The sequence below is a fragment of the Rattus rattus genome, chromosome 3 (genome assembly GCF_011064425.1).
Source record: "Rattus rattus isolate New Zealand chromosome 3, Rrattus_CSIRO_v1, whole genome shotgun sequence".
Classification (NCBI taxonomy): Eukaryota; Metazoa; Chordata; class Mammalia; order Rodentia; family Muridae; genus Rattus; species Rattus rattus.
Window position 1 is genome coordinate 7921251 of NC_046156.1, and position 26651 is coordinate 7947901.

Sequence of the window (26651 nt, forward strand, 5' to 3'; positions counted from 1 at the left end):
TGGCTCTCTCGGAGTGTTGAATGTCCCCAGCAGCAACATAACATGCCAATTCCCGTGAACAATTCCTGTCTGTTGGTGTGTGAGCCATCTCATGACCCTCAGTCGCCCTCAGGTCACATGCTTCCGGTGCTGTGCAGGCCAGCTAATCTGCCAAGGGAGATTACTTTAGGGTAGATGTTTGGGGGTGGGGTGGGTAATTTAAAGACTTCCATGACTACCGGGCTGCAGAAATTCATGCATCTACAGACTTTTCCTCCCTCTGGGCATGACCTCTCCTGATAGAAACGCATGTTCTCTTAGCAGGGCTGCTTTGAGAGGCAACCTTTCCTTATTGTGTGTCACACACACAGTTCACTAAGGACCAGAGAGGACCACGTTCCTCTTTGCCCACGTCACCTCTCGGACAAATGTGGCACAGTGCGCTTTAACATGACAGTTGAAGGTGGATAGTTGAAAAGGACCTCCAAAGATGTCCAGACTTAAGAGGAAAGCTAATATGTAACTTGGCTGTTGAAATTTTAACTGAGTTCTCTAAATCCCAAGATTGTAGTAGTGAGTAGCAAAGTCCTGTGTATCATACTCTGTACATACGTGTACACACGTGAGCATTTTCTTTATACACTGTATCTTTAGGTATATAGGCATTTCAGGAACAACTTGCAACAGAAAACAGCATTCACAGCTGCATATGTTTTTGTACCCAATATGCTACACATGCTGTGCACAATGCCAAATTCTGTGACGATTATGGCTTCTTTTTTGGACACGAACAGTTTCCATTCTTTCAGCTAACTGTTTGTGCTTTCAGATTGACAATCAGTCATGACAAGAGAAGCACACCACAGAATTCTGCAGAGCCAAGGGCTTGCCCTGGGCACTTCCAGCTGCTTTCGAAGAATCCTGTGATGGGCCCCATGCCTGCGTAGGGGTGGTGCCAAACAAAGCTAACTTTTTGGAAAGTGTCACAGTTGTGGGTTCTCTGATGGGCGAGTGCAGCTGAAAGGGCCACCTTTTGTCGTCAGGTTATGAAAATCTGGGTCTGATGCAAGCCGGGCTTTGCATACCTTCATCTACAGAAGGGTTTGGGGGGGGGGGGAAAGGCTAGGTAGTAGCAGCCGTGGAGTAGCAAGCAGTTGCGGGCTGCACTGAGGGCACGTGACTAGGGGCGGGGCCTCGTGTGGCGCCAGCCAGTGGCGGGGCTCGGGGGTGGGGCCTGAGCGCGCAGCTCCCGCGGCCCGGCTCGCTCTGCGGGAATGTGGGCTGGAGTGGTCCAGCTGCGGGGCCGAGGTGCAGCGAGCCACAGGGTCGATCCATAGCGCCATGGCCTGCATCCTCAAGGTAACCGCTCGGCTGTGGGCCGCATGCGAGCTCCGCCTGCTGGGTGCGCAGAGGCGTGGAGCCCGCCGCGGTCCCGCCGCATCCTCAGCCCGCCCGTCTCTTCCTGGCGTCGGCTTCCTTTTTGTTCCTTTGGCCAAGGCATCTGGGTGGGAGACTGCAATGTGCGTTGGGCACAGACTCCTTGCCTGCGCTGCTGCCGGCTGGCTCCTGCCTGGAAGGAGCTGGGCAGGGAGCGCGCGGCGGCGTGCCGAATGATGGGTATAGCAGGCGGAGCAGAGGGTGCTCGGAGCCTTGGGTCAGGGCAGCCCGCGGCCTGTGGGGGGCCGTGGGCTGAAAAGGAGTGGCCCGCCATGGGTGAGGGGCGCAGCGTTTGAGAAGAGGAAGAGAGGGTGCAGAGAGTTCTCAGCCTTTGGTCCTGGGAACACATAAACTTCTGGGTCCACAGGTAGCCCTGTAGGGATGAGTTTTCTGGGGAACTAGTTCGATGCGCCCGAGACTTCAGTTGGAAAAGTTCATTGAATGGAAATAGGTAGAACCTTGGACTTCCTTAAGCTCACATGTGAACAGACAACACGTACTCAGAGTCCAGCCCTGTTTCACTGAGTTCCTTCGAGTCCTGGTTCATTCCTAGTGCCTGCCTTAGCCACAGGCTTGAAGACTTTGGGTTGGACCTACTTGGTGAGGACTTTGCCTAGGAAGATTCGTTTCCAACTCACTGGGAAAGTTCACTCCTCAGGCTGTTCTGTTTTTTCCTTACTGCAGTTATTCATTTGCCCAGTCTGACTTCATGGATCAAAACATGAGCAGCATAAAGGCTCCCCCATCTCTGAGAGGAAAAAGGTGTTTGGTTCCCAGCCCGGCAAAGGTGCTGTGTGACCAAGGGCAACACAGATAACAGTCCTGTGTCCTTGATACACGTGCTGTGTAGCACTTGATACAGGATTGGGCTGCTGTTGTAGTTGTTCCAAGTCATCCTTACCTCACCCCACCCCCCGCATGAAGTGAGGCAGCAGACACTTCCTCTGACTGACTTTCCTGAACTTGCTGTTTGTGTTGGAGTGCTTTTCGGGATGTGGCCAAGGGTGGCAAAGTCAGGAGGAAGTAATCCATCGATACCACAGAATACAACTTGAACTCACAGGAACTGGAACTAGGTCATAGCATCGTCTCTATTTATTTGTGTCATTTGCTAAAAGGAAATTGAGGAGCTTGGCCTGTACTGTTGTTGGTCGTGTCTTTATTGGTTTCTCCCTTGCCATGTATCTTCCGTCTTGGTGTGTATGTGTGATCTGGTGTGGTGCTGGTGATTGGACCCAGAGCCTTACAAATGCCAAGCACGTGTGTGGGGCCATATCCCCAGATCCCTGGAGGCATCTTTAGTGCTAATCCAAAGACACACATAGATCTGATCTAATTCTGTACCTGTCGTTCATCACACAGAGGCCCTGCCACAAGCCACTCCTTATTTGCCTTCAAACCCTAACCATGAATGAAGATGAGCAAAGATCAAAGGTATTCGTCTGAATTCTGCCTCTGCCTCCTGTCACCTGCGTGGCCTCCTTGGACAAGTTACACTTCTCTGAATACTAATTTCTTCAACGGAAGATCAAGACAGTCACATATACTTTGTCAAGCTGCTATGGAGATGGCTGAGTAGGGAGGGGAAGGACTTAGGGGGGTACAGGTGCATAATGCCACTGCTTTCCTGATGTTGAGTAATGATGAGTTAGTTACGACATTCCGAACCCTCAGTCTTCCCATAGGATATAACCTGGTTCCTTCATCAGCCTGAAGGGCCAGTGTTCTTGTTCGAAACTCCACTTTTTAGGCAAAGAGTCTTGAGTTTCTTAAACTCAAAGTTGAGGACAGAGTGGACCTGGATCCCAACTCAAATCTTACACTGTCTTCCCACTTTGAAACTATTCTGAGGGGACTCCAGGGGTCCTTATACTGTTCAATTCCTGCTACCCATGGGCGGTGGGGTGCATTTAAACATTTTTTCTTTTACCTTTTTAGTGGTAACCTTGTGCAACATGGTGTCATGGTCTGTAAATGCACTGGGTCACATTCATGCCCAGATCACGTTCATGGTCATTCTGGGCTACTCTTGCCTGCTGGGTGCAGGCTGGACCTACTTGGTCCTAGATGGTCCCTGAGGATCCTGGTAGCCTGTGCCATCTTTAGAAAGCTACACTAGGTGGAATGGGGAGCACACGTTCTGAACAGGAAGAACTCCTTCTGTTCTGTGCATTTGATTTTGACCCCTCTTCTTCCAAAGTATAGAGAAATGTGTAAAATTATTATAATTGATGTCAACAGTGTTGTAGCAAACAGAAAATGATAGACTTCTTTTTGTTTTTAATGAGGTTTTTTTTGCCACACCCTGAACCTAGTTGGGTATTGGAAACAGCCTGGCCCGATGATCAAACTGTCAAGGGGCAGATTAGTAGGGGAACAGCATATGTAGCATATGCATTTTATCTGTTGTTCATGGCCCTCTGTGTATGTGTGTACATATGTAGCCTTCCTCCTGTGTATGTATACATATTTGTAACATACATAAGTAAATTATACATACAACGTGTGTGTGTGTGTGTATAGTTTACGTCTTCCGTGTGTGCATATATATATACATATATATATGGTTTATGTCTTGTGTGTATGTATATGTGTATATATGTACATATACATATATATATACTTTATATCTTCTGTGTGTGTTTGTGTTTATATATATTATATATTTATGGTTTATGTCTTTTGTGTGTGTGTATGTGTGTGTGTTTATGAAATACCCACAGAAGGGGTGTGCTGGTTAGTTTTTTTGTGAACTTGACACAATCCAGGGTACCTCCCTCGAGAAAAAGCCTCCATTAGATAGACCTGATTAATGCGGAAGGGCTCATCTCATTGTAGAGGGTGGTATAAGAAAGCTACCATGGTTGGCCAGGCCATGGGTAAGCAATGTTCCCCAGTGACCTCTTTAGTTCCTGCCCCCAGGTTCCTGCCTTGAATTCTTGCCCTGATTCTTTCGTTGATGGACTTATAAACTATAAAATGAAATCATTCCTTTCCTCCCCAAGTTGTCTTTGCTCACGGTGTTTCATCACAGCACTAGAAAGGAAACTAAGACAAGGGGTTGTTAGGTCTGAGGGTTAATATCCCATTTTGCCAAAGAGTGATATATTCTGAAGACAAGATAAGACAAGAAAGGGGCTTGGGCTGTATGTTCTGAGAGCCAGGGAATGACAGGGAGAGCCATGAGGAATGACTTTTCTTTGCGTGTATTTATCTGGGTCTTGACCCTCTAATGATAAGAGTGTTCTGTTCCTGGCATGGGGAAGGCGTGCTTTTCAGACGAGTGTTTTGCAGAGTAATATTGCTTACCTTACCTTACTCTGTGGAGAGTGAAATGGCCAGGGGTTTTGAAAGGCACGGTGAGAGGCATGGTGGTTTACTGCAACAGACCTTGCCAGGGCACAGCCAAGGCCACTTCCCACTGACTGTCAGGACCAAACAGGATCTACCATGGTGGAGCTGGTGTTTTAGAAAGGTAACAATTGTGGGCAAAGACCTTCCTACCTGGGAGAGCACCATTGTGTCTCATGGCTGCCTAGACAAGAAGGGGAGTCTCTAAGAGGAAACGCTGGTGTCTGGCAGCTGACGGCGATCTTTTAGGGACACCGAGATGTTCTATGGAGGCACTGTGCAGGCTGAGGGCCTATCCGACCCTGAGTGGAACCCATTCTCCTCACAGAGCTGGGTCCGTAAGAGTCACTTAGGTTGTGGAAGACACAGGCTTGTTTCACATTGCCAGGGCACTGAACACAGACAAGTGGGGTTTAATTATGTCTCCGCAACCTGCTGATTGAAGTTCTCCTTTAATGTTTAATTTATTACTGCCCCGGTTTCCAAAATGGAGGTGACCCTGCACCTCTGAAAAGGCCATCGTAAGGGGAAGTGGCATTTCCGTGTGCAGGTTATTCTGCAGGAAATGGTATTCTCGGTCTAGTGGGTGCATTTCCTGCCTTCATTAGGCTGCGTTTCTCCATCGCCTGACTACACAGTGAGCCCTTAATTCTATAGCCACTGTATTCGCAGGGTCAGGTCTCCAGGCTCTCTGCCGAATGCCCTGCCTTTAGCTGCCCAAGCCTCTAAGGAGAGAGATAGGAGAGGATCCTGCGGGATATTCAAGTCTTTAAAATTTACTAGACAAGAAAAGTAGCCACTTAATTTGCAGTTCTTAATGAAGTTAAAATTCACATTTCTAGTAGCCATTGATCTTTTCGGTGTTACACAAACTTCATAGTTCTATGTAAACAAAAAATGGTTTCTGTTTTCTGCTATGATTTCTTCCTGTGTTGACCAGGTACTTTTTGGGCACAGTATTTCGTACACTTGTGATATGTGACAAACATGTAACACATCTTTGTCGAATTGCATTGAGTTCTGTATGTAGCGCTGGTGTGGACACCAGGCGGACTGTGGCCATGGATACTTGGGAGTTACTTCTGACTTGAAGATTATGCTATTTCCCTGTTAATCAAACCTATGAGCATGCAATAGATACTAAACGCACCACGGATGCCACAGTTACCTGCCCTTATAAATGTAACCAGTTGATAAGAATTTGCATAATTGTGATGCAACGTTACAAAGTTACTATCTCCTCACTCAGACTTTTCTCCCCCTTCCCCAGTCTGAATGCTCCAGTTTTAATTTGGGAGAAACTCTGGACTCTGCCCTATACTCTCGTTCTCATCCCAGAGCCTTGCATTTCCTCCGAGATTTACTGAGCCTCCTTTCTGGCAGCTCCTTACAGTTTTCTGTTTTCCTCATTGTCCTACAGAGCAGAGCTAAGGCGCAGTACCCACAAGCCCTTCGGGGCTTTAGGTCTTATCTTTGCTCTGCGAGTCACTGGTGGTAACCAGGCTTAGCGTGTCCACCACATTCTCTCAGAATCTGCTTCCTGTCTTCATGCCTGTCTCTCCACTGCTCACACACTCTTGGCCTCCACACACCCACATGGACCTCAAGTCTGGGCAGCCTGGGGATTATGAGGGTGTTGAGGTCTGGGGTCCCAGCTATGAGACCTAAGCCTTGGTCCCCTTAACTCTGAATTGGGTATGAAATAGACTGGAAAAGCGACTTTCTATGAAGCAGGAACTTAGCATCTATAAGGTTCTTGTGACCACAACTGTCAGCTCGGGTTATTTCCATGATGTTTTCTGCAGGAAATCCCCCATCTGACCTCTCCAGCTAGAAAATTTCTGCACTCTGCATGAGGAGCCCCAGGAAACCCTACTCCTTAAGTAAGAAAGACAGTCTGTCTAATCCATTTGTGAGGGCACTTCTGACCCCTGCCCAGGCCAAGCCTTGGTTCTGGAGCTGCCTGACTGGAGAGGTGTTTTTACAGTGTGTGTTGGTGTACTCTGGGGAATAAGTGTTTTCTGGTGTGAGCATGCCAAGTGTTGATGTGCGTGTGTGTGTGTGTGTGTGTGTGTGTGTGAGAGAGAGAGAGAGAGAGAGAGAGAGAGAGAGACAGAGACAGAGACAGAGACAGAGACAGAGACAGAGACAGAGAGACAGAGAGAGAGAGTACACTCTGGGGGATGGGAGGATGAATATGCACACTCTGTGTGTAAGCATGCCATGTGTATGCACATGTGTGCATGTGTGTGTGAAAGAGAGAGAGAGAGAGTCGTGTGTGTGTGTGTGTGTGCGCACTCTGGGGACTGGATATGCACGTTCTGGATGTACTTTCTGAGGCTGACCCTCAGAAAGTGTGAGTGGCAGGCATAGGCAGTACTTTTTGGATTAGTGTTGACAGTAGCAGTCGGCCATTTATTGGACAGCTGAGGTTGCAGAAGTGGCGGGAGCGAGGTTGACCCCAGGCCTGCGTGGCCGTTGGAAGGATCTCTGATGTTCGTTGGCAGTAAAGGGATTGATTTCATGGGGGACTATCTTCTACCCCAGGCCCACTTGGCGGGGGACTGTCCTCTCTGCACATGTTGTTTTGATTTGTGCCTTCCTCAAAGCTGCCTTGTGCTTTTGGAACTAGGGGAGGGGAAGGACGGAGAGACTGGGGAGGATGGAGGAGGTGGTGATTCAGTGTCTGAAAGCGAACAGCCTCTGGATTGGGGCAGGTGAAGCCAGAGTTCAGCCCATGTGCTAGCAATTTTGAGGGAGGGAGGGAGGGGGTAGAAGCTTGTGGGAGACAGGAAGGGGGTGAGAGAGTGGGGGATGTGATTGAAGGAAGAAGTGGGGGAGAGAGAGGGGTGGTAGAGAATTAGAGTAACTCAGGCCCCTCCAAGGCTCTAGGAAGAGACTTCAACATTTTTTTTCATTTATGTTTACTATATATATTTATTAAATTTATAATATATGTGTTATATATTTAAATAAAAGGCCACATACAGGTTCAGGTTCTTCCACTCCTGTCTGCCCGAGGTAGCATTGGAAAGTCAATATTGAACTCTGATGGCTCTATACATGCAGGGAGCAGAACCAGCTCACACTGTTACCGAAGGCTGCAGCCTGCCTCCCAGCCGTGGGCTGGTTTTATGGAAGGGGCTTAACTCGGAGGAAACCCAAAGCCCACTATTGACTTTCAAAGATAACTAAGTCTCCCCGGAAGGAAAATCTGTAGCTGTTGGTATCCACCTGAGGATGGACACTAGGTAATTCCTTTTTGTTTCCCGGCTTCAGGTGAAGTGCCGAGGGGCCTTTCCCTAAGTGGAAAGAGGACAAATGACCAGAATCCCCAAGAGGCCCATTATTCAGGCTGTGGATGACCCAGGCCTGTTAGTGTTCAGCTGTCCTGTTGTATACTTTTGATGTGTTTCCCCGCCAGTTAGTGCCTCGCTAAGCCAGGGAAGAAGGAGAGCTGAGTCTCAAGTCCATTGGTTCTGCTTTTCATTAACAGCTCTCTAAAGGGTCAGTAGGAAGAGGGCAGGAGGGGACGATGGGTGTGTAGTCACCATTGCTGCCTGTCCTTGATAAAACAGGAGAGCAGCCTAAGGATCTCAAGAGGGTTTAAGGAGCAGCAGCCTCTGGGTAGGTGACATTCCTCCAGACTTCCTTTAACGCCAGGTCCCACATCTCCAGCCACTATTTCATTTCCTGCATGATGGAGAGGATAGGCTGACCACATATGGTCCCTGACAAACAGTGGTGGTGGGGGGTGGAGTTAGCCCCTGAAAAAATTTGCTGGAGAGGGGGTGGGAGAAGTGGCATTCTGTTCTTGGAGTCTTTCCAGTGTGGTATAAAAGCCATGCATGGACACAAGTAAACACAAGTCTACACTCTGACCCACTCTTTTGTGACAACTTTTCCTGGACAGATGCAGCACACACATCTCCTCGCCCCACATAGGGAACCCATCCATGACAGACCTAAGTATAGATGCCACTGTTGGTGAACCAGTGAGCTTTATCATGGTTTTTTACAGGAGCAGAAATGGCTCAAAGTCAGCTGCATTATCAAAGCCCACCCAGCACAGGTGGCAGCTCACAAGTCTGGGAACCTGGAGCACACTGCCTGCAGGCAGCTCAGCAGGCTGGAGAGTGTCTTTTCCAAGTGCCTCAGTTGCTCTAAATCTCTTACAGTCAGGTCTCTGGGATGGTCTCTTCTTTGAAGCTTAACTCCTCTGAGGAGTCTCAGTAGTCATTATTGTTTACTATTGGGGAGGAGGTGGTGTGTAGTGATTCTGGTCAGTTTCAGGAACTTCCTGAAGCTATTCTGGATTGTTTAGTTTCTCTTTTAATACTGTTTGTCTTAAGGAGCCTCCCTCCAGGATGTAAAGTTTCAACCTTGGAGGAAACTGCTACACAACAGCCATCCACCTACTCAGATTTTAGTATTTACTCAGACTGGAAAACTGAGAACTGTTGAGTGTCAAATCTTCTCTGGAAAAGATTTATTTCTAATTTCGGAGGCTGTTTTATTTCTTAGTGAAGATGGTCTTTGATCTGTTTTTAAAACTGTTTGAATCTTGCTATGAGGGTTGTAGAGGAAATGGAAGCGAAGTATGAACTAAGAACGGGCATCTGGGATTAAAGTCTGCTCACACAGCCACTATAGATTTAAAGAACTGGAATTCGCAAGTGACCGTTCAGAGTCTGCTCTTGGGGGAACACGATGGGTTTGAATTTGTGCCAAGCAGGGCACTGGCTACTGGAGTTTTGTTTGGTGTAAGTATGGCAGCAACAATGACTTGGTCTCTGAAGGAGAAGTGAGTCTCAGGCCTTCGGGCACCTCTCCAGTGTTTGAGTGACAGGAAGAAGCTCTCCTGCCTCTGAGCCTGCTCTAGTGTGATGTGAAGAACAGCATGTGCTGCGGTCTGTGTCAGAGCAGCCTGTGAGAAACCATGCAGTCCACAGGGATCTTCTTTCCTCTCCCCTCCCCCCTCCACCTCAATCCCTTCCCCCTCTCACCTCTCTCCTTGCCCCTCCCCCTCTCCTCTCTCTCCTTTTTCCTCTGTCTCTTCCCCTTATCTTTATCTCCCCCCCCCAATCCTACTCTCAGACAACCACAGGACACCTTGGTGAACCCATAAGTTTCATTGGGGTTACTCACAGGAATATGGGTGAGGGCTTACACTCTTTCACTGTGTAGCCTCAAGGTAGGGATCCTCCTGCCTCAGTATCTTAGTGCTAAGATTACAAGCCATGCCAAGTACCACCTACACATTTCCTAAGAAATGCTAAAAAAACAAGGCACATGTAGAATTTGTGCAATAGATTTTATTTAGCCAAAACTATCAAAACTGACTTCCTTTTAATATGTGACCAGTATATAATTATTAACGAAACGTTATGTTGCTTTTGCATATTCTGAATTCAGAATATATATATATATGTATATATATATACATACATACATACATATATATATATATATATATATATTTCAATCACAGTATGCCTCAATTCAGCGGCTAAATTTTTCTTAGATATTTTTTATCTATATTTAATGGTTTGAAGAAGTAGATTTCATTTGTTTTCCAATAACTGGACGAAGTCCCTCGTTTTTGGTTATGAATTGATTAAAATGAAGTGGAATAAACAGTGCAGTTTCTTATTTGTATATCTTACTTGTTCCTGTGTGTGCAACAGCCTCCCGGAGCATGGGTTCAAAGGCCAACAACCACTCGTGGTTACTAACTGTTCCTTTGATCAGCACAGTCCCCATCAGGAGAGAGGTGGGCTCAGACAATGAAAAGATGCTTCTCAGATTGGAAACAAGGCTGCGGTACCTGTGCTGGTCAGATTCTTAGAAAGGAAAGGAATGATCAGTATAGGCAAGTCACGATTGTCTGACCCAGGGACACTTGTGAACCTTGGAACGTCCCTTCCCTTGAAATCTCATCTGGGTTTCTCCATGAACTGATCCAAATCCCTCCCAGATGCCATGCAGCTGTGAATTCTCCCCCAGGGTCGGCTGCTCTGTGGGATGCTCGAGCTAGCTGTTCAGTCTTGGTGTGGTGGTGTGAGTTCCCGAGGGCTTTGAGGTCAGGCAGAATTTGTACACTTAGAATTGTTTCATTGCTTCAGGAGGCTGTTGTATACACAGGGACAATTGGAACGTACAGGATAAACCCTGCTTTCTTTGGGAGTTCCTTTGTGTATTTGTGTGCACACACATTCAGCTCTATCTCACAGATCCATGTACCGTGGCGTGCAGAGCATGTGGTGTTCACATGCATGTGGCTGTTTCATATGCGACTTTGCAGTGTCACCTTGCTCCTGCATCGGCTTCTTCTCTCAGGTCACAGAATGTTCACAGTGTTTCAAGAGTGACCATGTAGCAGGGACGGTATGTGCCATTTGCTGAATCTCGTCTAGTGCCTGTGCCAGGCAGCATTTCAGACCCTTCCAGATGTTTCTCTTGCAGAAGACTGTCAGAGTGGGTGGCATTTGCTCTCATTGCCTAGCTGGGAGACTCTGCTTCATGCAGCTTAATGTGAACTAATGTGAGCCTACTAGGCTAGGGCAGTTAGGTCTCGAGATCCTCCAAGAGTGATTTCCGCATTAATAAGTAGCTTTAAAAAATCAGAAGGGCAATAAGATTTCATGACACTGAAAATTATGTGATACTCCCGTTTGGTATCCTGAGCTAGCTGTATCAGAACATTGCTACATTCTGTCTGTCCCATCAGCAGCATGTCTGTCTGTCCCTATCCACTGCATGTCAGGGATAACCAGACGGGGGATAGTATCATCCACCACACCAAGAATGCTGTGGATCAGATTGCAGATAAACTTTGCCGTCTTCTGTTCTGAGTTGCCTTCACTTCCTTTAGCACTGTGAACTAAGCCAAGGGCTTTGTGGTTCTCCCTAATTAGATCAGAGCCTTTGCAAGGTACATTGCTATCAACGTTCACTGCACAAGAGCCAAGCATTGCAAAGGGAGGGGACGAAGTTTAGCAGGGAAGTAACTCTTCCGGCTCACGTACACAGGCTGGGACAGCCAAAGCACAGGTCCTAAGGTCTGCAGACCACAGTGCTTTCCAATGGAACTGTCAGGACTCCACAAAGGGCTTAGGACACAAAAGGTGGCCAGGACCACTCCAGAATTTCTCCTTTTTGTCTGTGTGGTAGGGCATGAGAACTTGTATATCTGGTGAGCCCTGGGGGTTCTGATGTTGTCTATCTCTGGTGAGCCCTGCGGGGGGTGGGGCCTGGGGAAGGGGGGTGTTTCTGTGGAGTTCAATGTTGCCATCTCTGGGCTATGCTTTGGGAAGTCTTGCCACACTGTATCCAGCTCTAGAAGTAGTTGCTAATGTCTAACAGCTGAAGAGCAGAGATTTCAGTCCACAAATCCTCAAAAGGGAATGGCTGTGATTTACATCTGTTTAGTAATTTAAGTCCAACTTGTTCTAAGTGCTTTGGCCCCGGGGCCTTGTGTGATTCCCCCCCCCCTGCTGAACTCTCTGATGCTGAAGCGCAGAGGCCACATGAGTGTTGAAAAGCCCATGTATGCTTGTGTGTCCAGCACGTGGGGCTGGGGTAGAAATCCACCCTTCTCGGGTGCCATTCCTCACCCTTTTCAGGAAAACCAGTCTATGGTGACCCTAAACCATGGGATTTTGTTTCAGCAGGGTATAGGTCAACTCCTTTCTTATTCTGTGTCCTCATTACTCTGTAGCAAGGGGATGCTAGCTCTGGGGATAAAAGCTAATGCTCTCCTGCTGGGGTTTGCTGTTGTAATTAGGACCTGGTCAGTTTTATATAAAAAAAATCATTCCCTAGGGATTAGGAATAGGAAAAGGCGAAGACTGGAGAAAGCTGATAGCTTTGAACTTTCCAAGTCGGTCATTCAGAGCCTCATTTGAGGTTTTAATAAGTAACAGAAAGCCTTGGGAACCGCTGGGCTGGTCTCTCAGACTTCCTTTGGTGTAGAGCAAGACAGGGCTCCCCAAAGTCTTCCATCCACTTTCTCCTGCCTCCCGGGCCTTCTGTTTTACGGCTCATTTTGCTGGCTTCTGTGCCCCTTTCAGGTACCATTAGCTCAAGGTTGAAAGAAACATTGTTGCAGTGCAGGGGTAGGGGGATGGTCTTAGGACTCTATTAAACGGCAGATAAGATCTTTCAAAGGTGGAGGGTGTTGGCTAGGAAATGCCGGTTATTCCTGTGCCTGGAATGGTTGGTCTTGTGTGTGTGACACAGCCAGATGTCACTTCTCCTCAGCTGTCTCCTGTAGGAGCCTGACTTGGCTCTTTGCTTGTTGTCCTTCTCAGCCCTGTTCTCCCCTGAGGTGGATGGCCCTGTGGCATCACCACCAGATTTTCCCTTCTAGCTTTCTCACCTGTGCTGAGGGCCATCTCTCTCCGTTCCTGTGGTTTATGTGGCTTCCTTGTGATTCTTTGGCTCGTTTGACGCCTGTTCAATCCTTCCAGGCTGGTTAATCTCTTCAGCAGCCAGATTGCTGGCCTGATCTGATTTAAGATTTCTACGTGGGATGTCTGGCACTTTGGTGACTTGCAGTTTGCCTTTCTCTCTTCTATTTTTGACCAAGAGCATTAAAAGTAACAGCCTTCACTTTGTATGCTAACCTAAAAAAAAGTTAATTTAAAAAAGAAGCAGCATCCAAAGGCCACCGCTTTAGGTTTCTCTGTTAAGAACAGACCGAGATGCATGGTATTTTATTCCATGTGTGCTTTAGTACACATAGGCGATATTAAAAGGGTACACGCATGACTTTTGTCCACATGGATGATAGGAGAGAAGAGTGGAGAGGTCGAAGATGAGAGAGTAGCAGCAAGCTCTGTTCTGGGGGAGCATGGTGTCTGGGGAGGTAATTCCCCTTGGCATACCCACTGAGTGCTTGCATGGTGTTGGGATTTAATATTTGTGCCTCTGTAGAAACTTAAGGTGGGCACAGTGGTGAATCCCATGCAGATGAAACACTGAGGCCAGGCAAGCTCTGCCAAGGCAGCTTTACCAGTAAAAGTGGAGCTTGGGTTTGAATCCAAATCAGATCATTTTGCGAAGTGGGGATGAGAGCACATCTGTCATCTCAGCTCTTAGGAAGCTGAGGCAGGAGAATTGCCATGAATTTGAGGCAGCCTGGGTTGCCCAGTGAGTTCTAGGATAATCTGTGCTACATAAAAGACTTTGTTTAAAGGAAGGGAGGAAGGGAGAAGGAAGGAAGGAAGGAAGAAAGAAAGAAAGAGAGAAAGAAAGAAAGAAAGGAAAAGAAAGGTAGTTTTAAGGTTACACAGACAAGCGTATTTGTAACTTCCTACAACACTAACAATAAAATACCATCAGCAAACAGTTTCTGACCACTTGGTATAGGGTGGCTGCCATACATAAGATATGCATATTATAGATTCTAATGTTAACTATTTAAAAAAACTGTTTCTCATAACTATTTCATATGTGTGGAGACCAAGCCTTAGAGAACACTTGACTTCTTTGCCCTAAGCACTTTGTATGTACTGTTTGCTGAAAGGCCAAGCATTGTTTTCAGCTCTTGGAATTGTTATTCAGTAACAATAACAATAGTTACATTGTTACTGGTATTGGGCTTCTGTTTTACAGAGAAGGAAACTGAGACACAGAGTGGGTAAGGTCACAGTGGCGAGACTAGAATACAGGTGTCTGGCCAGTGTCTAAGTGTAACATACCTTCTCTCTCTCTCTCTCTCTCTCTCTCTCTCTCTCTCTCTCTCTCTCTCTCTCTCTCTTTCTCCCATTTTGAAGATTTACCTTCTAGTGTTAGCATTAGCTCAAGCTGCTTCAGAGAAGCTGTGGCTGTGCCAGACATTGTTTGATTTTGTTTTTAAAGGAGGAAAGATTTATTTGAGTTATGCGTCATATCACTGTTCATCAGCATCTCTCTCTCCTCCATGCTGTTGCACAGAAGACAGGAGGCAGGGCCAGCTCTCCCACATTCACATCCTGAGTTGGGCACATCTCTCCCTCGCCACACAGCAGACAAGTGGACCAGCTCTCCCATGCGCACGCCCTCTGGGCTTGCTCATCCACCCCTGGGATCAGGGTCGGCTCTACCGTGCTGCTCAGGTGAGATGCAGGGCCCAATCTCTTAAGTGTTATAGTAGATGAGGGGCAGGGCCAGCTCTCCTGCTATCATGACTCCAGAACCAGGTTTCCTTCCTGCCACAGGTGGTGAGAGACAAGGGGGAAGGAGAGAGTATCTTTCCCTGTTCCATAGCACGGCAGAAGGGGTGAGTGGGAGAACCCACTCTCCCACACTGCTGGACACAATTGTGTACCCTGGTGAGAGCCCAGGTCAGGACCCCACCATGGTCCCAGGAGGCATCACTGGCTACTCACATCAGGCTGCTCCTCACTACCCTCGAGTCTCCAGTTTTGCCTCTCTTCACTGTGCCTGCATCCTTCTGCTTCTCTTTCTCTTCCATTTCTCCATCACTCACTTGTCCTCTTTGTGGTGCCCGGTGTCATCAGTGTCTTGGGCCATCTCAGGAGTGCTAACACCCTGGTTGTACAATATGGCTCAGGGCAGGGATCATCTCAGGCATGGTCTCCCTCCACCCTCCCTCCACCCCCAGCTCCCCAGCCCTCTGGTGCCAGGCTGGTGGTTGTCTCAAGCTCAGTGTTTTCAGGGTGTGTAGGCTTCTAATCATTCAGATGTTCACGGGTCCGAACACTGAGCATGGATATAGCTTCTCTCCTCTCTGCCACCTACTGACGTCCCTGTGACACAGCAGCCGAGCCTGCAGTGCTTCTAGAGATAGGCATAGCTGTATTTTTTAACCAGACAAGCTGATTTTACATCCTCCAAAGATTTAAACAGATGCTCTCAGTCAGATCACACGTGTGAAGGCTCAGGTCACGCTGCACCCGATGTACTTAATTTTCTCGAGAAGATGGTATTTGAGCTTGAGTCTGGTCATTCTGACTGGGTGAGGTGTCCAGGTAGGGTTTCCCTGTTATCTCCTGTGAGTGCTACAGAACAGCTAGAGAGACATTTCAAAATCGGGTCATGCCGTCTCCATTAAAACCCTTTAGTGGCTTTCCATTCCACTCTGTAAATCATCAGAATTCCTCCCCCGCGTAGCGTAGGGTTTGTGAGCTCGTTCTTTCCTCACGGATCACACAGGTTCATGACTCCTTCCTTACTCTGCAGACTTCTGCCCCTGCCTGGCTCCTTTGCTTGTCAGTTCCTTGCTGTGTAAAGTCTGTCTCAGATGCTCTTCCCTGTCTGCCCTATCCTGCTCCAGGTTCCTTCGGAAGCCCTTTCTCCCCGACTTTTAAGACCAGCATGGAGACTTCCATCTTCTGATCAGGCTGATGAAATGCACGTCTTCCAGATACTACCTATTTATGCCTGCCCGTCTAGGAATGCCCTCAGCGTTTTCATAACTTACGGACACATGCATATTTATTTCTATACTTCTTAGCCTCAGGTTGAAAGGCCAGAATTCATAGTGGTTTACTTCACCATTTGCTGTGGTAAAAAATAAAAAATGGCTTCTTTTATCCCACGCTAGTGCTGGCATCATAGGGCCACGCGGCATCTGCAGGATATTTTCATCTCAGTCAGCAAAGCGTCTCACCCGCTAAGCTCCATACCATCTCACACTGCCGACGGCTGCTCGCTGAGCCCCGACAGAAATCTCTCTACCCATCTAGTTCCCAAGGCGGGTTGCTGCCATGCCAGTTTCATACAGAGACCGCCTATCTCGTGGCTCTCTTACTATGGACTCAAGTCACCAAATGAAAGAACACACCAGACGATAACCTCTGATCCAATTGATAAGACATAATTTGCCCTTCTAGACAGCACAAAATCCTGTACACACCCATCCCTTAAAAATAGTCAAAACAGCCTGTATCTATGCGCAGAGAAGAATCTTAACATTTGCCGCTATGTTCTCCCAGCTCCTCCTCCTCAATCCTCTCTCTCCGTCTAAAGCCTCTGTTCCCGCCTCCCTTCCTTCTCATCCAATGACAGGCCTCATTTTATCTTGTCTGCCTTCACCTGCATAATGACATCAACCTACAGCCATTGTATCTGGCACCTGGAGGAATGATCCTGCAGATACGGGAATGGTGGAAAGAAGGAATCTCAGGCAGGAAGAATAGAGTGTGTGAAGATACGGCGGGTTGAAGGAACAGGGCGTTTTGGGAGACATGGCATGTGTTTGTCTGGCCTGAGCGGGTTTGGAGAGCTGGAAGAGATAAATACTTGGTGCCTAGTCCCGTTCTCATGCTCCAGGGTCTGTAGACTTTCCTTCTCGCCCCTAATATGGAAATAGATTATTAAATCAAGGCAGTGTTGAACCAGAGAGACGTCTCTGTTAGCTCACTGTCTCCTCTAGCACTCCGTCTGTGGGGCGAGCTGGGGTCTTCACATTTGGGAGTGACTTATCCCAACTATGAGTTCAGCACAGCAGAGGCACAAGCAGGTCTCAGAGAGCATCGTTTACATTCAATTTCTCAACAACAAAACTAACGTATGTCAGACACAGAAGTGTGCTTGTGTGTGTAGAGCATGGAATCGTGTGTTACAGCCAATGAGCCGAGCCTGAGGGCATGCACAAGCATGGTCCCAGTTCTGCTTCAGTTGAGGAGTCCCCACTCACTGCAGGCAATCTTAACATTCACCTGATCCCAAGTCAGTTGGATCAGCCTCTGGGGACTTGAGACTCAGCTGTTTGGTAGCTCTTTTAAGGTTACCGGGCAACCATCTTTGAACCCTTCCTGGAAGGACAACACTATCGCCATTGAAGTAGCTGGTATTTACCAACCAACTACTATGTGGCAGGTGTATTAGGGTTCTCCAGAGAAGCAAAACCAATAGATGTAGACTGAATATATATCACAAAGGGGGTTGTTTTTAGGTTGACTTACATGACATTGACCGGGGAGGCGGAGGATGTAGTAGAAGCTCAGCCCACCAGACCAGTGCCTCTGCCGTGCTGAAGCCCAGGAGGACTCCTGGAGAGCCTCTGTGGTGCTGAAGCCCAGGAGGACTCCTGGAGAGCCTCTGCTGTGCTGAAGCCCAGGAGGACTCCTGGAGAGCCTCTGCTCTTCTGTCAGCATTGCACAGCAGAAGACACAGGGATTCTGATGGAAGGGAAAGATGGTAGCAACAAGACAGAAACACCAGCAAGAAGGCAGACAGGTGGGCAGGCAGCATGGCTCTGCTTTTCACTGAGACCTACTAACATCAGGGCTGGTTCAGGAAGGTACTGAGCACTCTGGAGAGGGTCTACCTCCTTTATTCCTTCTGGGAAATAACCTCACAAACTGCCCAGAGGTGTTCCTCTTATTTGATTCTTGACCCAATTAAGTTCACATCCCAGTCCACCATCACAGGAGGCGAGCTAAAATGGAGGTGAGATATCACAGCCTCTCTATGAGGAAAACACATCCCCACTCTACAGTCAGCAGCCAGTGCCCAGGAAATTCAGTCACTCTCTTCAGTAAGTGGAGTGACAGAGAATCAGCAGCCTCAGGTCTCTCTGACTTCAAAGGACCTGCTTTAACCATTTGCTCTTCATGATGCTGTGAGGTATCCACCAGGGAGGATGACTTGGACACAGATTCAAGTCAGTACAATGTCTTTATTAGCCGGTTGGTAGCTACGCTGGGTGTTCAGTGCTGGAGTGTGATTGCAGCCTTTCTCTGGGTGAGCTTTTAAGCACAAAGGAGGAATCTTGGGTTGACACACTCCAGTCAGCAAGAACAGTTAGCCAGAATTGGGATCACTGAAACAAAATAGCAAGATTAAAACAGATAGATTGTATCGCTTGGCAGGTGTTACTGCCCACATGCTGGGTTCCAAGGCCGGAATGGTCCTGTCGGGACCTAAGTGGTGCTGAAGTCTGGGGCCTGTTACAGCATCTGTAGGGCAGAGAATGGCATGGGATAATTGAGATGAACTAAATGTTGGTCAACACCGAAGAAACCGGAGATAGTTTGGGTCGGAGTAAGCTGAGTGTTAAAGAGATGGAGGGGTGGTTTGAGCTCTGATGTGATGTGAAGACTTCCAGTGCATGCTCCTTAGAAAGGGAGTTTGTTTAGTTTATTGTGCTTGGCTGAGCTTGGCCTACGGGATGGCTCAGCACTGAGGACTTGAACAGGATCTGGAGGACAGGCATGAGCATTCTCAGGTGGAGTTGTCTGGACGGCTGTGCTGGGTTTGCAAACCATTCTCTCCACCCCTCTGCGTCACTACTCAGCACAGGCCAGAGGGAACTGTAAAAGATATAGATAAAAGTTTCTAATTCCCACTCCTCACTGGTCAGTGGCTCTCTGCCTTGGGGTGAACTACAGTCTTCTTATCATAACTCTACTGCTGCAGACCCCTGTCTTTCTCTCCATGCTCTAAAAGGCAGCCAGTCTCACACTCCCTCTGAGCCAGCTACTCTGGGTCCTTTCAAGTTACAGACTTAGAACATGTCGTTTGTATAAAATAACAGGAAGCCCCAATGACTGTTTAGTCTACACTCCAGAGCTGGTGGTCTGGTGGTCTGGTGGTCTGGTGGGTTGGTGGTCTGGTGGTCTAGTGGTCTGTCTGGTGGTCTGGTGGTCTGGTGGTCTAGTGGTCTGGTGGTCTGGTGGGTTGGTGATCTGGTGGTCTAGTGGTCTGGTGGTCTGTCTGGTGGTCTGGTGGTCTGGTGGTCTGGTGGTCTGGTGGGTTGGTGGGTTGGTGGTCTGGTGGTCTGGTGGACTGGTGGGCTAGTGCGTTGGTGCACTGGTGGGTGGTTTAAAGAGTTTAACCTCATGGGTAATAGAACACCTCTGAGCCACCTTAAACAGAGACAGGATATATGTGAGCAGTTCTGCTCGGGGACAGATGATCCGCATCTTACTGTTGTTTACAACTCTGGGCCATTTGTGATAAACATTTGTTCTCAGGAGTCAACTGTGACAGTAATAGTGATTTCCAGGCAGATTTCCACCAGAAAGGTGTCAATGAAAGCATAGTCCTGGCACCCCTTACCAGTGTGGTGCACACTGACTAACACATGCACACGTGTACACACACACACATACATATATACACATACATACACAAATATAAACACACACACATGCATGCACATACACATGCATGCACACACACACACACACACTCATTAAACACAAACACTCAGAAACACATATACACCCTTCAGTAAAAGTTATGAGAAGAACTCTGTGGATCTGATTCTAACACTCTATCCCCATGAGTTTGGATTTATAATGAGGAAAATAGCAGCTTAGAGAGGGTAAAGTTTGGAAGTCAAAGGTTTGAGGCATTTAGAGCCATAGAGCCACTTAATTCTGATCACAAAGCCCAGGTTCAGTAACCATCCATTCCCCACTCTCCTGACCTAAGGCTGAGCACTCTTCCACAGCCAGCTAGAGTGGCAGGTGTGTGTGTGTGTGTGTGGGGGGGGTGGGTGTGTATGTGTGTGTGTGTGTGTGTCAGACAGAGAGAGAGAGAGAGAGAGAGAGAGAGAGTGACAGAAAGAAAGAGAGCCTTTCCTTATAGACCTTAATTAAAACTGTTTCAGACCATTTGTTTGAAGTCAATCTCTATCGATTGACCTATCTATCTATCTATCTATCTATCTATCTATCTATCTATCTATCTATCTATCTATTTTATCTGTCATTCATCTTCTATTATCCATCTATCTATCATCTATCTATCTATCTATCTATCTATCTATCTATCTATCTATCTATCTCTATTGATCTATCTACCTATCTTATCTATCATTCATCTTCTATCTATTCTCTCTCTCTTTCTCTCTCTCTCTCTTCTCTCTCTCTCTCTCTCTCTCTCTCTCTCTCTCTCTCTCTCTAAGATACAATCTGTTTTACCCAGTATATTCATTTTAGTGAGAAGCAAGCATTGGTCTTTTATAAACTCACTCAGAATAAAGAGAATTACCTAGAAGATCGTGTAGTTGAGCCCTTGGCAAAGTGAAGAATGGTTTTCTAATTGTGTATTAATGTTTAGTTCTTCAGTTTCAGTTTCATGGCTTGACTTTAAAAAAATGGCCAAAGCTCGCATATTTTTGCTGCACTGGATGCTTGATAGTGTTTCCATCCTGGTGTAGGGTTTCAGCCTAGGCCAGTGCGCGCGCTGGAGTGTTGTACATGCTGGAGCATGGTGCATGCTAGGACATCCTGAATGCTGGGTGTCATGCATGCTGGGGCATTGTGCATTCTAGGCAAGGACTCTAGCCCCAGTCTTCAGGTGCTCTGATAAGCAGCTTGCTTGTCCCCAAGCCAATTTCTTATCCTCACAGAAAACCCTGCCTGTATTTTCTTCATAATTTTGAATAGGGCGGCTTGAATTTTAACTTCTCTCCACATGGCATGAATTATGTTGTTGGTCTTGCCTCTGTGAGCATCCCCAGGTCACCCAACCTGGATGCCTAATCTGGAGGGTTCCACTTCCCTTTCATCTGTTCCTAGTGTCTTTTCTTTGGGGGGGTCTTCCTTCAGACCTGGGTGGTTTGAACTTTTAAGTTCTTAGAATGAAAGTTTCTGGAAAAAAAGACAGAGCCTTCCACTGGCTGTCTGGAAGGCAGATTGACTTAGAACGTTCGTCACTGTGGTGAAGTTATTTACCTGGGGCTGCCATGAGCCCTCTTCATAGCCATTTGTTGCCGTGGGGTGTGAGGAGGAGGATAAGAGCTCACAGCCTGCGTTCATTAGGTCAGTCTCCTGGAACATACAGACACCTAGTTCCCATTAACCCAAAGCCTGTCATCCATCAGCTGATTGCTGATTACTGGCTTTCCTTTAAGGGCCTGTCCAGTGAACCCAAAGGCTTTGATTTGTGGCTGTCTTTGTTCAGCTACTCTAAAACTTCATTAAACTGTGACCACGTTGGAAAACAAAATTTGGGATAAGTCTGTGTTCCCAGGCCATAGTCACTCTTATTTGAGTCTAGAATAAACACTGTTCTGTCCCCTCGGAGGAGAGAGTAATGCCTTTATACTGTACTGACAGCACTTAGAATGTGAACTTCCTTGAGCCAACGCACAGGATTCTTGGTCACCTCTGTAAGGTTGCAAAAGTAAAGATCCGAGGAGTGGAGACAGTGGCAGCGGTGAGTGACAGCAGCTTGGCAATAGGTGGAAATCAGGATTTGTTTTGTACTTCAGTGGTGGTAAGACGGGGTGGGGGTGGGGAGGAAGTGAGCCCCAAAAGCTGTAAAGAAAAGTGAGTTTCCAAGCCACTGCCACAGAGCTGTGTGCGTGCTGAGGTCTGTGGTGCGTAATTACCACACACAGCTTTACGGACAGCTTTATGAGGAGCTGCTTTTCGGCTTTTCATGGTCTGTAGTAAAGTGGGGTGCAGAGAGAGGGAGGAGGGTTTCAGTGTTCTTGAATGGCCTGTGGTGAGCGCCTGTGCTGTGCAGTGCTTAGCATTGACTAAAACCAGGAAACTAACTTCCTTCCTTCCCTCCCTCCCTCTCTCTTTCCCCATCCCTCCCTCCTTTCCCCTCCTTCCCCCTCCCTCCCTTTCTTTCTCTTTCCCTCTCTCCCCCTTCTCCCTCCCTCCCTCCATCCTTCCCTCTCTTCTCCCCTTTTATTCTTTTTTTTTTTTTCCTTTTGGCAAAGTCTTATTTATCTGCATCCCAAATGGGCCTTAATTTTCCTATAGCCGAGGATGACCTTGAACTCCTGATTATTCTGCCTTCTCCTCCAGAGAGCTAGAGTTACAAGCGTGAGCCGCTGCATTTGGTGAGTGTGGTGCTGTGGCCTGAACCCAAGGCTTTGTGGGTGTTAGGAAAGCACCTGCCAAACAGAGGTACAGCCACAACCCAGATTCCTGAGACTCCTCTGTGAAGAGGCAGAGGCCAGCAACCGGAGAACCCCCAAGGTGTAAGACAGAGCAAGAAAACCTGCATGACTGTGAAGGAAACCCTATCCATCGCCCCAAGACACTCCTGTTTGCCATAGACATTTGTCTTTGCGCTGGAGAAAGGTAGGAAGCAGCAGATGCAGAAGTTGTCGGTGTCCCACTGCGTTCTGCCTAAAGTCAGCATCTAACTCCTCACCCACAGGACAGTTCTATAAACTTTTCTTGGTCCAGTGATCCTAGCGACAGCCAGAGGGAGGAACCTGCAAACATCACAGTCTGTTGGCTTCCTCCACAGATCTATCTTCCATGTTGTGCCTTTTGGAGCCCAAAGCTGGAGTCCGCTGTTGTGACGATCCCTGGTGGGCTGATTGCTCTTTGTTGGTGAAGCCATGAAAGCTGTTGCTTCGAGTTGTGTCCCTTTGTGGATCCTCTTTGGGATGGACTTTTTGCACATTATACATGTGTCTTTCTGAGATCCACCACTACAAAGAATTCACAGGAGTTGAGGGACAGAATTATTTTTCTTTGTGGCCTATCTTCCTAGGGCCGCAGGAATCCTGATGAAAGCAGGCCTGGTGGTTGGACATCAGGAAAACAGCTCGTAAAAGGGATGTAGGGAGTGCCATGGAATTCCAAAGCGGAGATGGAGAAGCATGTTCTAGAAGGAGGGGCCCACAGTAAGAGCACCTCTGGAGGTGAGAGGTCATGGCCAGGGTGAGTGACCTGGGTCAGGTGTTAGGGATGGTCTATAGTAAATGGAAACCAAATACTGTGTGCTAAGTTACAGACTCTGAGTTAAGTCTCAAGGTATCAGACGCTGTGCAACCTTGGAAGCTCACTGTAGTAAAGTCTTCCCGGTTTCCAGGCTCTGTAGAGCCTTGAAGCACCTTTATTTTCATTACTATATTCATTAGCAAAGAGTGTAATTAAGATAGAGACATTACTTAGTTGCCCAAGGTCAAATGATTAGTATGTTTCAGAGCCAGGGCTGGGAAACTTGGAAGTCTGGATCTATTTCATTTGGCTGTGTTATAGTTGTTCCTTGGACCAGAGTGTTTTGAATGAGGAAACAATGTCTTTCCATACTAGCTTCCTTCTATAATCTTGTGAGGCCCATAAGGCTATCCAACTCTTGATGTAGCCAAAGATGACCTTGAACTTTTATCTCATGCTTCCACCTTCCAAGAGCTAGGATTACCAGAATGAAGTACCACATGACTTATGAATCGCTGTGGATTGATTGATTGCGCCTCATAGATGCTAAGTAAGCATTCCGCCAACTGAGCTGTGCCTCTAGTGCCATATTTCACATTTGTAAAGATTGCTCAGGGGACCCAGTTGGATTTGCAACCTCCCAAGGTTTCCACAGGGGCATCGCTCCTCCACCTCCCTTAATTACTGTCCTCTGGACAGATGAGGCAGCTAGCTGTCTCTTTTGTTCTGAACAGACTCTCAGTCTTCCCTTTCCTTATCCACCTGAACCCACTACCCACCTATCATGACTGTCACTCCCAAACCAGCCTCCTTTGATCCCAGCCCCTGCATAATAAATGCCTATGTGGACCCTGGTTACCCAGTTATCCACCTATAAGTGTCTTTGTGAGTAGATGGGACAGGGAGGGACTGCAGTCAGCTTGGGATGTGGAGTCCTAGACTCAGAGTGGACACGCCCACTTGCCCCACTGGCAGACCCAGGATGCAGCAAGATGGTAGTAGTTTGTGTGGTTGTGCACCTTGGTTAAACAGTCCTCAGTGAAAAGAACCTGATTTCCTACAAGCACTTACTTTGTTTCTTCTCTGGCTTCTGCAGCTTACCATGTGTATCATTTCGTGGCTGAGGTGGTCTAGGAAGCCAGTGGCTATTTAGATATTTTAGGGAAATTGCCAACTTGTTGCAAAGGTCAATGTGGGGGGGGATGGGTTTGTTTATGACAGCCCTCCTGAGATTGCTGAGTTCAGAGCTCCCACACATTCCAACCATCTACCTCCTCTATCTTTCTTCTTTTCGCCCTCCCTCCTTCCCAACCTCTCCCTCCCTCCTTCTTTCCCTCCTTCCCAACCTCTCTCCCTCTCTCCTTCTACCCCTCCTTCCCAACATCTCTCCTTCCCTCCTTCTCTCTATCCTTCCCAACCTCTCTCCCTCCCTCCTTTCCTCCCTCTCTCCCTCCCTCCCCGAATCTCACTCTCCCTTCCTGTTTTTGCTTTTGACTTTTTAAGACTGTTCTATTCCATAGCAGCAACAAGTAGCCCTGGCACTCACTAGGTAGCCCCAGCTGGCTTCAGACTCTGCAGTCCTCCTTCCTTGGCTTCTCAAGTGTTGGCCTCAGAGACACTTGAGATTCACTCCTGACTCACTTAACATTCCTAAGCCTCAGTTTCCTCTTGGGAAATGAAGAGGAGACAAATCTGTCTCCTTGCAAGGACTATTGTGATGAAGACTGACAGACTTGCTCTAAAGCATCTGTCCTGTGTTCCAGACAGGAAGGAGTTGATCTTCCAGGGTTGAGTGGCAGAGGAACAGGCATGAACACATTTGGTCTTCCCTCTCAGTTTCTCCTCTGCACCCCACCCCACTTCTGATTCACCTTCAGGCTGAATGAAATTGAACGTATTGTAAATGCCTTTGCCACAGTGCCCTGGTGACACGCTGACGTAATGGCCTTGGGTGAGTTGTCTAAATTTTTACCTGCTTTCTTCCAGTACTGATGCCCAGGCTCAGAGGGCCTGATGGGATATGCTGGTGCTGCTGACGGAGGGCTTGTTTCTCTAGGTAACCATCACCTAGGCTGGTTTCAATAGGGTGTCCCCTCTGTGAGGTTACCAACTTGCAGGGATAATGGAAGGCAGCAGTCTTCTCTGGAGGGAAGCAGATGGAGTATTAATGCTTGTTGAGGACAACTCATTTCCTGTTTTCTGGGAGGGGGGTAGAGCAGAACCACCTTCTTCTGGCTAAAAACAACTTTTGTGAATCTGGCAAAACTCATAGGGAAAAGAAAACACCTTGGCTTCAGTTGTTAGGCTTCCCGTCTTTCCAGGCTTGTGTTTGTCTTCCTGCTCTAGGGCCTTAGCAATTAGTTCCTGAAGGCTGTCCTGATGACTTGGCATATCGATGTGGAAACAGTGCACACTGAGCTTCAGTCTCTAATTGGCCACCAGGCCTTTTACTCCCTGAAGCCTTTTCCTTTATATGTATTGTAAAGAGAAGGGCATGAACATTGAAATACCCAGTGACCTACCACAAGTGACTGTTTGTGACCAGCTGCCATCTTTCCAGGTGGGGGTGAGACATTACTGATGGCCTGGAAGAGCACCTGTTCTTATCCAAGTCTCCACCTTTCTTACACCTGAAGAAACCAGTGCCATATACACCCTAACTCGAGATAAGCAGGACCTCTGGTTTCCAACAGTTCCTACCAGAATGGTGGCTCTGTGACATTTGATGGCACCAAATTAACCTGTCACAACCCCAGATCCACCTTTGCATCCTGTTGCTGTACATTCCTTAGAATCCAGTGGTAGCTTCCCAGAGAGTAGTCTCCCAGCCTCAACCTGTCTGTACAGTGTCCCTCGACAATCCACACTCCAACGTCCCCTTTCTCCGTCCCTTCTTTTGGGTTGAGACTCTGTTGTTGTGAGAGGTACCGCTTTAGTCCTTTCCTCTCCGTTAGCTCAGTTTTGCTTTCTTTGTTATCATTTTGGTGCTTATAGAACAAGGAGGTGGTGGTGTGCATTTTGACTTAGGTTTTGGAACAAGATAGCATTTTCCACCTTAGTTCACGGGTCAGGTCATTATATGGGTCAGGTCGTTATCTGCTTGACTTCCAGTGCTTTCTTGACTCTGCAGTCAGTTGCCTTCTGCTCAATCCTTCTGTGCGGCCTTTCCTTTGCGATACATTGTAACTTATTCTTCTGTGCGGCCTTTCCTCTGCGATACATTGTAACTTATTGTTACTTGCAGCCTTTCCTTTGTTCTTCATTTCTTCTGCAGTTGATCAATCTGAGAGG

The 26651-nt window shown here is 47.6% G+C and overlaps 1 protein-coding gene and 1 non-coding gene across 2 annotated transcripts in view; one reads left to right on the forward strand and one right to left on the reverse strand.

The window, feature by feature from the left end:
• The first annotated feature begins 1227 nt into the window (after positions 1-1227).
• The window catches only part of St6galnac3 (ST6 N-acetylgalactosaminide alpha-2,6-sialyltransferase 3), a 503028-nt gene continuing 477604 nt past the window's right edge, over positions 1228-26651 (forward strand). The window contains exon 1 of the mRNA XM_032897130.1: positions 1228-1338. Within this exon, the coding sequence (XP_032753021.1) occupies positions 1321-1338 (18 nt within the window). The 5' untranslated portion in view covers positions 1228-1320. The remainder of the gene's footprint in view (positions 1339-26651) is intronic.
• LOC116897572 lies at positions 15431-15563 on the reverse strand. Its single transcript, XR_004387582.1, has one exon. It is a non-coding gene; the product is annotated as a small nucleolar RNA SNORA17 (small nucleolar RNA).